Here is a 12,413-nt window from a genome sequence, read left to right on the forward strand (position 1 = left end):
ATAGAGAGCAGAGTTTTGGATTCGGCTGCAGAGGGGCTTCGGTTCAAAACCCTGTGCAGCCACAAACCCACATCCTGGGCCAGTCACCATCTCTCAGCCTAACTTGTATCAGAGAAGAGCGGATCAGATAAAAAAAAGAAGGAACTCATGTATGCTGCCCCAAACAAAGAGGATCCATAAAATGGGGGCCTTCATTTTGCTTCTTTAAAAAAATTCTTCCCTGCTTCTACTTTATTCAAACCAGCTTCCAATAACTGATAAAAAAAAACACTGTACTAAAATTCATGAAACAGCAATTACAAAAATTCACTGAAACTCAGCCCAAACAAGAACTACACACATTTGCTTGTCCAAAGAACCCCAGAGCAACCAGGAGCACCCTCTATGGAAACAATCCCAGTCAAAATCAGCCTGCCGAAACAAACCCACAGAACAGAAACTGTTTGGAACAGGGAACGTTCTGAAGGGAGGTATGCTTCTTAGCTATCAGGCCCTCCCCAGAAAAGTTTGAAATTTCCAAAAACAGTGCGCTGTTGGAAAGGCAGCCATCAAAATGGCAATACAGGCAAATGGGAAAAAGCTAAAACCAAAAACAAGACACCTGCTGAGAATCCATGATGTCACTGACGTAACAGGAAGCATGTTTGGAAATTAGCTCAAGCCAGGGACATCTAAAGGCTGCAAAGAGGGTGATATTTGCCTGAACATGGTTATGAAAACCACAACACGTGGTTGGTGCCCAAGGGGCCGCTGAATAAGGCCTCCAGACGTGGTGGGGTTCTCCGCTCCCAGTAGCTCCTTGCCCCTCTTTCTGAATAAGTGATGCAAAATAAGAAAAAGACGGGCGGAGTTATGCAACTTATGTACATGAACACATGAAGCTGCCTTATACTGAATCAGACCCTTTGTCCATCAAAGTCAGTACTGTCTACTCAGACTGGCAGTGGCTCTCCAGGGTCTCAGGCAGGGGGCTTTCACATCACCTACTTGCCTAGTCCCTAGGAAGGAGACAGTGCACAGCAGAAGACAGACCAAGAAAAGAATTTCAAAGGCCAGGGATTGAACCTGGGACCTTTTGCATACCAAACAGGTGCTCTACAAACTGAGCCACAGCCCCTCCCCTAGATAGATACGAAGCTGCCTTATACTGAATCAGACCCTTGGTCCATCAAAGTCAGTATTGTCTACTCAGACCGGAAGCGGCTCTCCAGGGTCTCAGGCAGAGGTCTTTCACATCACCTACCTGCCTAGTCCCTTTTACTAGAGATGCCGGGGATTGAACCTGGGACCTTCTGCATGCCAACCAGATGCTCTACCACTGAGTTACAGCCCCTCCCCTAAGCTTTCCAGGGTCTCAGGCAGAGGTCTTTCACATCAACTACTTCCCTGGTCCCTTTAACTGGAGATGCTGGGGATTGAACCTGGGACCTTCTGCATGCCAACCAGATGCTCTACCACTGAGCCATGGCTAGTAGAACAGCGAAGCTGGATTACTTGGGTGCAACATTTATTTTTCTAGCTGGAGCAGCCACTTAAGGGGCCTCCTTCCCTCTGCGGCTGAGCAAGACTGGAAGCAGCCCTGGAATCCAAAGCATGCAGTCGTGCTGTGACAAGAGACAAATATTTTAAAGGGGGGGGATGGAGAGAGAAGGGAGAAGACCACCCTCTTTCTGAGATCTTCCCCCACACAGCCTCTGTGTGTACTTTTCTCCTCTCAGCTGGCAGAATCCGAGGACAAGAAACACAGCAAAACCTTCCTTCCTTAGGAAAAGATTCATTCAGCTTCGGAGGAGGGACGGCCCCATTCATCACAATTGCCTCAAGCCTTATCGAACTGTAGCTGAGGGTTTAAACTTGGAAGTTGGCTGGTGCCTGCGCTCCTCGCTTCCGCCTCATTCCGGCAAGGTCAGAGGGGTTAAAGCAGCAGCTGACGCAACCCCCTAAGCACCCACCGGTCGCCTGTCCATCAAGCGAGCCCTACCCCAAGGAGAAGGCAGGAAGGAGACAGCGAACAGCAGAACACAGACCAAGAAAAGGATTTCAAAGGCCAACTCGCAACCATCAGTCTGCGGCCTTTAGTGACTCACTAGCCCGAGAGAAAGACCACCCCAGCGGAGCCTCTAGAGGGCGCCACCGGCACCAGAAATTTGCCGGGATAACCCTAACTCGTAGGGAGGCCCTACTGGTCTCCCCTAAGACGTACCTAGTCCAAGGAGCCAGAAAAACAAAACAGAAGCCTAGCAGAACCTTGAAGGCTACCACGTGACCTTTCATGAGCCGGGTTGCCAACTCTGGGTTGGAAAATTCCTGGAGATTTGGGGGTGGAGTCTGAGAAAGGCAGAGTTTGGGGAGAGGGAGGGACCTCAGCAGGGTATAATGCCATGGAGTCCACCCTCCAAAGCAGCCATTTTCTCCAGGGGGTGATCTCTGGAGATCAGTTGTAATTCCAGGAGATCTCCAGGCACCGCACCGGGGTTGGCAACCTTATCATGAGTCAGAGCACACTTCCTCAGATGCAAGGAGCAAGTGAGCCTGACTGTTTCCGTCTTTCTCTCTGCAGGCTGGCTACAAACAACAAGGTTCAGAGGAATGGAGTTGGACACGGGTTCAAATCTCACTTTGCGGGGAGGCCCGCTTTGAGCAAATGGTGCCTTGCAGCTTCAACAGGAAAGGCAACGCTCGAAGCCGCGGACCTCCAAGGAGTTCAGCATCGCCACACTTATGAGCTTTAAGTCCCATTAATGGTTCGATATTAAAGGGCGATGGAAAACCCAAATAATTGAAGGTGGCCAAGTTTTGCAGAAGTTGTTAGTCACACAGAGGGCAGTCCTGGCCACATGCCTTCATTCATTACATAGCCAACTTGGGTGGGGGTATGGCTCAGTGGCAGAGCGCCTGCTTTACCTGAAGGAGGGCCCCAGATTCAATTTAACCTCCAGTTAAAGTGAAATTGTGAACTCCCTGCCCCAGGATGTGGTGATGGCTGCCAACCTGGAAGGCTTTAGGAGGGGAGTGGACATGTTCATGGAGGGTAGGGCTATCCATGGCTACTAGTCAAAATGGATACTAGTCATGATGCATACCTATTCTCTCCAGGATCAGAGGAGCATGCCTATTATATTAGGTGCTGTGGAACACAGGCAGGATGGTGCTGCTGCAGTCATCTTGTTTGTGGGCTTCCTAGAGGCACCTGGTTTGCCACTGTGTGAACAGACTGCTGGACTTTATGGGCCTTGGTCTGATCCAACCTGGCCTTTCTTATGTTCTAAAGGATTTCACGGAGGAGGTGCTGGGAAAGAACTTCTTCTGCCAGACAGTCAGTCCAGTCTGAGTAACCAATTCCGGGTGATGTGAACCAACAGCCCGATCAATACAATCTGCTTCATGTTGCCCTAGCAGCAAGCATGCATATAACAGCATGCACCTTCTCCACAAAGGGATCTGATCTACTGGATAAAGCAATGGCTGCAAAGGTCTCCAATTTCAGGCCCTCTATGGGGGCATCTGCCAGGGATGGCAGCCCAGCTCTGACAGCGGCATCTACCCGGTTCCCTGAGCACCATATATGGCTGCTGCCCCCAGCATTTAGTCGAAAGAAAGAAGGGCAGCCCTTACAGCTCTATGCCACAAGTGTTTCCGACGCCAGAGAAAAGCAGCCCCTGCAGAACAGATCCCGGAGAAATAAAAGGGAAGTCTTACATCTCACTGGACATCACTGTTCTCTAAGAACATAAGAAGATAAGAAAGGCCAGGCTGAATCCGACCAAGGCCCATCAAGTCCAGCAGTCTGTTCAAACAGTGGCCCACCAGGTGCCTCTAGGAAGCCCACAAACAAGATGACCACAGCAGCATTATCCTGCTTGTGTTCCACAGCACCTAATATAATGGGCATAAGAACATAAGGAAGACCATGCTGGATCAGACCCAGGCCCATAAAGTCCAGCACAGTTCACACAGTGGCCAAGCAGGTGCCTCAAGGAAACCCACAAACAAGGTGACTGCAGGAGCATCCTGCCTGTGTTCCACATCACCTAATATAATAGGCATGCTCCTCTGATCCTGGAGAGGAGCTGGTGCTCCCAACGCTGCCCCCCACTTCTTCACCTACAACCTGCCTCCTTCTCCTCCTCTTCCTCCTCCAAAGCTTCACATACACAACCCCCTTCTAAACATTTATTTCCCACTCTTTTGGGGAACACTTAGACCACCACTGACAACTACAAGGCCTTTTCACTATAGCAAAAACTGGCACGCGCTGGTACGGCACAGTGCTTAAGAGTTGGAAAGCGGAAGGTCAATCGCATCTCAGCCATGAACTCAGCTCATGGCCTTTGGTGCCCTCTACTACAAAATGGGCCTGCTGGCCTGCTTACGAGGCTGCCCTGAGGGTTACTGAGACAGTGCCTGCGTGAAGAGATGAGAATGCTTTCCAAAGCCACTGTGCCGAGCAACCTCATACCAGTTTTCACTCCAAGAGTGCTTTGAGCTATGACAGTTTTCAGCTAAGTGCTGCCTGGAAGCATTGGGGGAGGAGGAGACAAAGAAGAAAAGGCATTCTTCCTCTCACTTAGCTTTCCGTCTCCCTCGTTGCAAACTGGCTGGCTCCGAGCCACTGAAATTTGCACATCAGGATACAACAACAGCGGAGCTCAATAAAGATTACACAATGAATTCAAGACTTGGGCAATAAGCCCCCTGGAAAGGTGAGCACGGTGAGAAAATGGGATTTAATCTGGAAAGCAAAGCAATAAGAGGCAGTCTGCAAGGAAGGAGGGGAAACTGACTGAAAGCAGCAAAAAATTCCCATAAATATCAGCTGAGTGCAGTATTGGCCCTAGTGGTGGTACAATGGATAAGAGTGTTGGACTAGGATCTGGGAGACACAGGTTCAAATCCCCACTCTCTCACAGAAGCCTGCTGGGTAACCTTGGGCCAGCCACAAACTCAGCCTAACCTACCTTGCAGGGTTGTTGTATGTAAGCGGCAGATATGAATCCACTCTGCTGCTGGAAGCGTGGGCAGTTGGCTGGAGGAAAACCCTCCTGGAGTTCATTGCTCCATTGATGTATTTTTCAACGTGGCTGATGTTTGTCTGTTCTACTTTTTCAAAGCTGCTTTATATACGTTTACATGCGAAGCATGAGGATAGCCGGAGGGAGGTGCACACAATGGGCTGTTTAGCTTGGAGAGAAGATGGTTAAGGTGAGGCTTTGTGTAGCATAGCTGTTATGTACAAGTGCAGATGCCTCCTCAGGTGCAGGAGAAGCAGAATAAATCACACAAAGGAATAAAAAATGCAGAATTATGCCAAATGATGAATTACAGAGCATTCATTAATTGGCATAATCTTCACAAATAAAATATGCAGGTTATGTAGCCTACATTTAGGCTCCCTGAAGCAGAATTTAAAGGTGTGTGTTTTTTTGGGGGAAAGCTAAGCCCCCATGAGCACCAACCAAGGTGGGCAGGTCTGAAAATTATTCGGGTGTGGAGAGGCTGGGTCCTGTCTGCTGTGGCACACAACTTTCACCTGCCTTTCCATTTCCCTCCTCTTGACTTAAGAGGCTTTGATACCCATGGAGAGGAGATTTCTCTTGGAAGGTGTATCGTTTTAAAGAATGGTAATCTTCAGGTCCTTGCTGCTTAATCTCTTAACGGGTTTAGCGTTGGCTGTTTAAAAAGCCTTGCTGTTAACTACCAGCTGGGAAAAAAGAGGTGTGAGACACTGAAGGAAGACTTGCGGGCAAGTAAGAAATGCAAAAGGATTGGTTTTTTAAAAGTCCAAGTTCTCACACATTTTTCAACCAACGCCAGCTTGCTAAAAAGCCGGCACAAAACTCTCCCAAGGCACCGCCTCGCACTATTTCTTTGCATCCTCATCATGTCTATAATAGAATTTTCATGTCTTAGTATCTCTCTCTCTTTCTATCTCCCTCTCTATCTAGTAAACCTCCAAGAGTCAGCGTGGTGTACTGGTGAAGAGCGGCAGACTCTAATCTAGAGAACCAGGTATGATTCCCCGCTCCTCCACATGAGCGGCAGACTCTACTCTGGTGAACCGGGTTGGTTTCCCCACTCCTCCACATGAAGCCTGCTAGGTGACCTTGGGCCAGTCATAGTTCTCTCAGAACACTCTCAGCCCACGTGGAGGCAGGCAATGGCAAACCACCTCCGAACACCTCTTGCCTTGAAAACTCTATGGGGGTCACCATAAGTCAGCTGTGATTTGACGGCATTTTCCACCACCAGTAAACCTCCTCTTCCTTTGAACAGCCCTGACCTGGATGGCCCGGGCTAGCCTGATCTCATCAGATCTCAGAAGCTAAGCAGGGTCGGTCCTGGTTAGTACTTGGATGGGAGGCCACCCAGGAATACCAGGGTCGATGTGCAGAGGAAGGAAATGGCAGAACACCTCTGTTAGTCTCTTGCCTTTAAACCCCTACTGGGTTGCCATAGGTTGGCTGCTATTTGATGGCACTTTACATACCCTTTGAAGAAAAAGAGGCTCTAAAACTCCTTAGATGAGCGGTAGCAAATTACTTTTTGACCTACACCACGCTTTTGAAGAATCCCCATATGGTACCCCTTGCAACACTGGGATTTTTTTTCACCAGAGCGTATATATTTCTCAAAACTGGGCAGATATGGAGATGACAACACTCATGCAGTGCAGAGAAACAGAGACTCTAGAGCACCTTCAAGTGGAAACTAGAAGGCTCAAAGACACTCTCTAGAAAGAGAAAGCCAGAGGCTATGCACAGACTGAACGTACTGAACTTGTCATGTTTCTAGTCTCTATGAGGTAAGCCTATACTCAAACGGTTTAATATCAGGTTGTCATGGCTTCCCTCAAACAGTCACGGGCATTCATTTACTGAGAATCCTCAGATCCTTAGCCCACCCTGCTCGGAACTCTACAGTTTTCTAGGGAGAAGGAACAGTAGTTAAACCAGTTTAAGCCTGTAGTACAGATATATGACAAGTTCAAGTTTGGCTCACTTTCTTCTTCTGCCACTGCCTAACTTGGCAAAAAAACACCACCCTCAAACATATCAAGCAGACACAACATTTAATACTTTATCCATGTAAGATTCTTGTAACATGCATTATTTGTGGGCTGCCTTTGGAGACAGCTGGGAAGCTTCAATTGGTGCGGAACAGCAGATTGGTACCTCCTATACGAAGCACATTTCCCTGTCAAGCAGAAACTTGCTGCAGATTACCTTCCGGACCACATTAAAAGTGCTGGTTTTGACCTTTATAACCCTATCTAGGACTAGGATACTTGAAGGGCTGCTGGAATCAGGAACAAGGCCTTCCCAGTTGTGGCACCCCAGATATGAAACACCCTCCACTGAGCTTTCAGCACCAGGAGAAGACATATTTTATTTGCTCAAAGCTTTAGTGGGTGTTTGTGCCCCACGGCTGTGCTTCACTGGTTTAAGGAAGGTGGGGGGGTTGTTACTGCAGGCTCTGTTTTTTATTTATTTATTTATTTATTTTGGTACGTTTATTTCATGCTGCTTCCAGAATTTGTAAATGTTATAGCTTCTGTTATTTCTTTTTTATATTGCAGGGTTATTGATAAAGTTTTGCTATTTTTAGCTGGTAGTGTTTATGATTTGTCTGTACTTAGTCAACCTGGGCACGATTCTTTGACAGAAGGCACCCCAAGAGCCATTTTGGCTGAGAGATATAAAGCCTCTTAAATAGATAAATATGCAAGGTCTTGCAAACTGCAGGCCCTCTTCTGAATTACAAAACAAAATGCAAAAGGGAATCATTCCTATGAAGCAATGTTGAAGTCCTGGATGAATCCCCTAAAACAGGGATGTCTAACTCATTTGTTACAAGGGCCGGATATGACATAACTGTCGCTTGATCGGGCTGGACCATGCCACGCCAGCCCAGATCGAGATGGGGTGTGTGTGTGTGTGACTGCCTCGGCTGCAGCAGGCTCACCAGCAGCCCGGATTGAGAGTGGGGGTGGCTGCCTCGGCTGGCTCTCGGGCTGGATAAGAGCTTTCAAGGGGCTGCATCTGGCCCTAGGGCCATACGTTTGACACCCCTGCCCTAAAATGTCTGCAATTGTATTGCCAATTAAAACTTCAAAATGGAACCGTGATTACTTACCGTGAAGGTCCCTTCTACTTTGAGGTAAGGAGGGCATCTTGAGAGACAGGTGATTTCCTTCCTGTGCTTAGGGAGGCAGGATCTGATTTCCACTTCCTGTTTCCTGCTTGGGAATAGCCCGTTCCTCAGTTTTTCTCCTGCCTCGCTAGGGGAAGGCAGCAGCCACAATTCACTGTTTGACTTGCTGTTGAAGTTGACACAGTTTAGGACACGAATTCCATCAATCCAAAGCTGATGGCTACTTCAACAGGGGGTGGGGGAATCCTCTGGCGCATGCACTCCTTCCCCTCAGGCAGAGTCATGAAGACTTCTCGGATTAGGACATCTTGCCTCTAATCATAATTGGCTGTGATGTCTGAATTCAGGTGCTTCAACAAACTGGGGTTTACTCTTGCCCAACAATTGGGATTTTAAACTATGGTTTAAACCTGGCTTAGGATCCTGGTTATCAGGTATCAAAACAACTGTTTGAAAGCAGTTTGGATATCAAAATAAACTATGGTTCAGTTGAAGACTTCATATACCAACAGGAGGAGGGAGCCAAGCGCAAGAGGCCAAACATTTTCAGGGTCTTCCCAACCACAAAGAAACTGTACTTTGTTATGTTTGAACGATGCTCAAATATGTCAAAGAAGCTCCAAAGTTCCAAAATCATCATTTTGCAGACCTGAATTTAGAAGCTATAACTGAAGCATTTTAGGGGATTCATCTAAGACCTCAACATGACGTGATGGGAATGATAAAAGAAGGTTTACATTTTACTTTGGATTTTGATCTATTTTGATTTATTCAGAAGAGAGACTTTAACCCAAACTTTACATAATCATCAGCTTTTATGTGTGGTTGACATGTTTTGAGGGTTGATGTTGCAGGTCACCTTTCCTTATTTTGGCTTTATTTTCAATGCCTGGGGATGGGGAGTCATCAGTCTTATAAGCCCCCGCCACCCTGGGCCAAGACTTGGTTCCCTTGCTGGGAAGTTCTGAATGTGAGCTTTGTCATTCCAACACATGTTCCTGAAATAAGACCCTCAGAGGCTAAATTTGGCACTGGGAGGGGAGCAAAAAAGACATTATGTCCCTCCCCCCACCCCGGGGCCAGGAAATCCTTCCAGCAGAGGGAGTGAGAGAAAGAGAAAGAGGAGGAAGCATCTCCAGTTAGTAACTCACCGAGTGCACAGGGAAGGAGCTGTGCTGGTGGAGGAAGGAGTTAGAGATGGACATACTGAGGCCCTGAGCAGAGCCACTGCTGTCTTCGGGGCCGAAGGGCACTTGAGGTGGCTGGACACAGAAGGAGACAGAAGAGAAGGAGGAGGTGGCAAAAGAGGCCTGCTGAAGGAAGAGAGAGAAAGAGCAAGGAAGACAGAGGAAGGAAAGAACAAAACAAGGCTGGCCCCCACAAGTGTTTGAATCAAAGAAAGAACATTTTGGGCAGGGGGAAGGGGTGTCATGCCCTGAACCCCCAGTCCCACACATGCAGAATAAATGACAGAAAACAAGCATGTATATTTAAAAATAGCAACTGTTTCTGAAGAAAATGAAAAAACATACGTCCTACCTTTCAAATACAAAAAAGTGGACAGGAGTCATGGGGGGGGGAGGAGAAGAAAGCAAAACAGGTGAGCCAGCGTCCCTTTGGTCGGTCTGTGGTCTTTCACACGAGCTACAAAGCCAAACTCAACCTCCCGGGGACAAGCTGCTGTTGTTCCCCTTTAATACCTCCCAGCGCCTCCACCTTGGGTCTGACAGATGCACAGAAACCACAAAGCATCCGGACACCAAAAACAAGGATGGGGCTCGTCTGCCTCGAAAAAGAGAGATTAACGAATCTGAAGAAGCCTGATTTGGGGGCAGAACAATGACAAGGGGACTCACTAGCTGCCGCTGCTTTGGTGGAAGAGCCGGGGGTGGGGCCAGATCCTGGCCAGAGTCGGCACTGCTGAAGGAGTCGTTGAACCCATAAACCTCCATCAGGTGCTTGTTCTTCTGCTGGTAGATGTGTTCATTCTGCGGCGTCTGGTAGAACATGGAAGGCTGAGGCTCAGAGTAATCTTCTACGAACTGCATGTAGGCCATCACTGGAAGGAAAAAGGCACACAAGGGGTCACTTTCCTCTCCTGCGCCTCAACTGGTGTCAGCGCGTAAGATACAGAACCAGTCTGAGCCGCCTTATCGTTTCAACCGTCTGACCAGTGATGGATCTCACTGTCAAGACACACAGCGGGTCATGCTGCACTTCCTACACAATGGCAAGAGAGCAAGTGTGACTCTGTTGTAGGGCTTGCACTCTGGCCAACTGACCAACTGTTATCTGGCTGCTGTCAAATATCCCATAAGCCCCAGCTCCTGCTGCCCCTTGCTCCTACCACAGATAGTTTTGAACAGCTTAGGGCTGTTTAGCTTGGAAAGAAGGCGGTTAAGGAGAGGCATGATAGAGGTCTATAAAATTATGCATGCTATGGAGAGAGTGGACAAGGAGAAGCTTTTCTCCCTCTCTCATAATACTAGAACGTGGGGTCATCTGCTGAAGCTGGAGGGTGAGAGATTCAAAACAGATAAAAGGAAGTATTTCTTCACACGACACGTAGTTAAATTGTGGAACTCCTTGCCCCAGGATGTGGTGATGGCTGCCAACTTGGAAGGCTTTAAGAGGGGAGTGGACATGTTCATAGAAGAGAGAGGGCTATTCATGGCTACTAGTCAAAATGGATACTAGTCATGATGCATACCTATTCTCTCCAGGATCAGAGGAGCATGTCTATTATATTAGGTGCTTTGGAACATAGGCTGCTGCAGTTGTCTTGTTTGTGGGCTTCCTAGAGGCACCTGGTTGGCCACTGTGTGAACAGACTGCTGGACTTGATGGGCCTCGGTCTGATCCAGCAGGGCTTTTCCTATGTTCTTATGAGGAGAGGAAGCCTTTCAGCTGGGCTTTGGCGCCATCAGGCACTACTGCAAAAGCCTCTCCGTTCACCCTTCTCTGCACTTTGAAGGGGAAGTTCTTCCAAGCTCTGTGACTGTGATGTCCCAGGCCAAATGTATGAACTGGGGCTAGGGATGTAGATAAATTGGTCTTGGCATCACCTAATGCGGTAGTTTTACCTCCGAGGCAGATCAGACTGCAAAGTGGTAAATCTAACCCGGGCTAAGAGGAGTTTGGAACGCAGCAGAATTTGGTAGAACAGATATGCCCAAATGAAGCCAATGTGCCCCTGGAGACTAGTGGGTGGTGAAGGGCTCACCAAAGGAGGAAGGACATTAAGGGAGAGAAAGAGTGTGAAGCTTCTTTCTAAACTCACAAGCAACAGAAACCTTTAAAATAAAAAAAGAAAGCTGACAGTCAGAATGACCAATTCCTCAAAAAGCAGGAAACTCTCAGCTTTCACAAAACCCACAGACATACACCACATAGAAATGGTAAACATGAATGACGAAGCTGCCTTCTACTGAATCACACCATTGGTCCATCAAGATCAGTACTGTCTGCTCAGACTGATAGGGGCTCTCCAGGGTCCTCCTGGAGTTTTTTTTTTTACATCACCTACTACCAGGTCTGTTTAACTGGAGATGCCGGGGATTGAACCCGGGTCCTTCTGCATGCTCTACAACTGAACCACAGCCTCTCCCAAGGTGTCCAGTGGATGCAGGGCCTCAGCTGGAAATTGGTTAAGTGATTTGTGGCAAGCTAATTTTAGAGCCCCAGATTCTTTGGCCCCAACGATGCCGCATGAAATCTCCTGGACAGACAGTAGCCTGGCTAGGGAATAACTTCCCTCTGGCAGGACAAGGCAATCTAATCCAACTCCCCAGAGCTTTAGACAGATTACAAAGTTCTGCCCACTTTGAACGAGATGTTCCAGCTAAACAAAGGGATTTCTATTGCAGCCCCCATTATGGAGGTCAAAGCGCAGGAGGCGACAGCCAAAAAAGTTCATTCCTTGCAATGACTTTCAAGGATGTCATGTAGGGGAACACAACCAACTTAACTGTTAGGTTCTTGTGGGTTATCCGGGCTGTGTAACCGTGGTCTTGGTATTTTCTTTCGTGACGTTTCGCCAGCAGCTGTGGCAGGCATCTTCAGAGGAGTAACACTGAAGGACAGTGTCTCTCAGTGTCAAGTGTGTAGGAAGAGTAATATATAGTCAGAAAAGGGTTGGGTTGAGCTGAATCATTGTCCTGCAAAAAGTATCAAAGGTAATGTGCTAATCATTGTCCTGGACAATGATTAGCACATTACAGGACAACGATTAGCACATTACCTTTGATACTTTTTGCAGGACA

The 12,413-nt window shown here is 47.9% G+C and overlaps 1 protein-coding gene across 5 annotated transcripts in view; it reads right to left on the reverse strand.

The window, feature by feature from the left end:
* Window positions 1-12,413, reverse strand: part of RAPGEF1 (Rap guanine nucleotide exchange factor 1) — a 162,117-nt gene that overhangs the window by 36,610 nt on the left and 113,094 nt on the right. For 2 of the 5 annotated variants that reach the window (XM_056860040.1, XM_056860039.1), the window contains exon 10: window positions 10,008-10,210. In XM_056860040.1, coding sequence (XP_056716018.1) covers window positions 10,008-10,210 — 203 coding nt within the window. Of the gene's footprint in view, window positions 1-9,302; window positions 9,465-10,007; window positions 10,211-12,413 lie in introns of all 5 variants that reach the window. The other 3 variants (XM_056860038.1, XM_056860037.1, XM_056860036.1) reach the window with 3 other exon arrangements.

This window comes from Euleptes europaea, chromosome 14 (assembly GCF_029931775.1).
Source record: "Euleptes europaea isolate rEulEur1 chromosome 14, rEulEur1.hap1, whole genome shotgun sequence".
NCBI lineage: Eukaryota > Metazoa > Chordata > Lepidosauria > Squamata > Sphaerodactylidae > Euleptes > Euleptes europaea.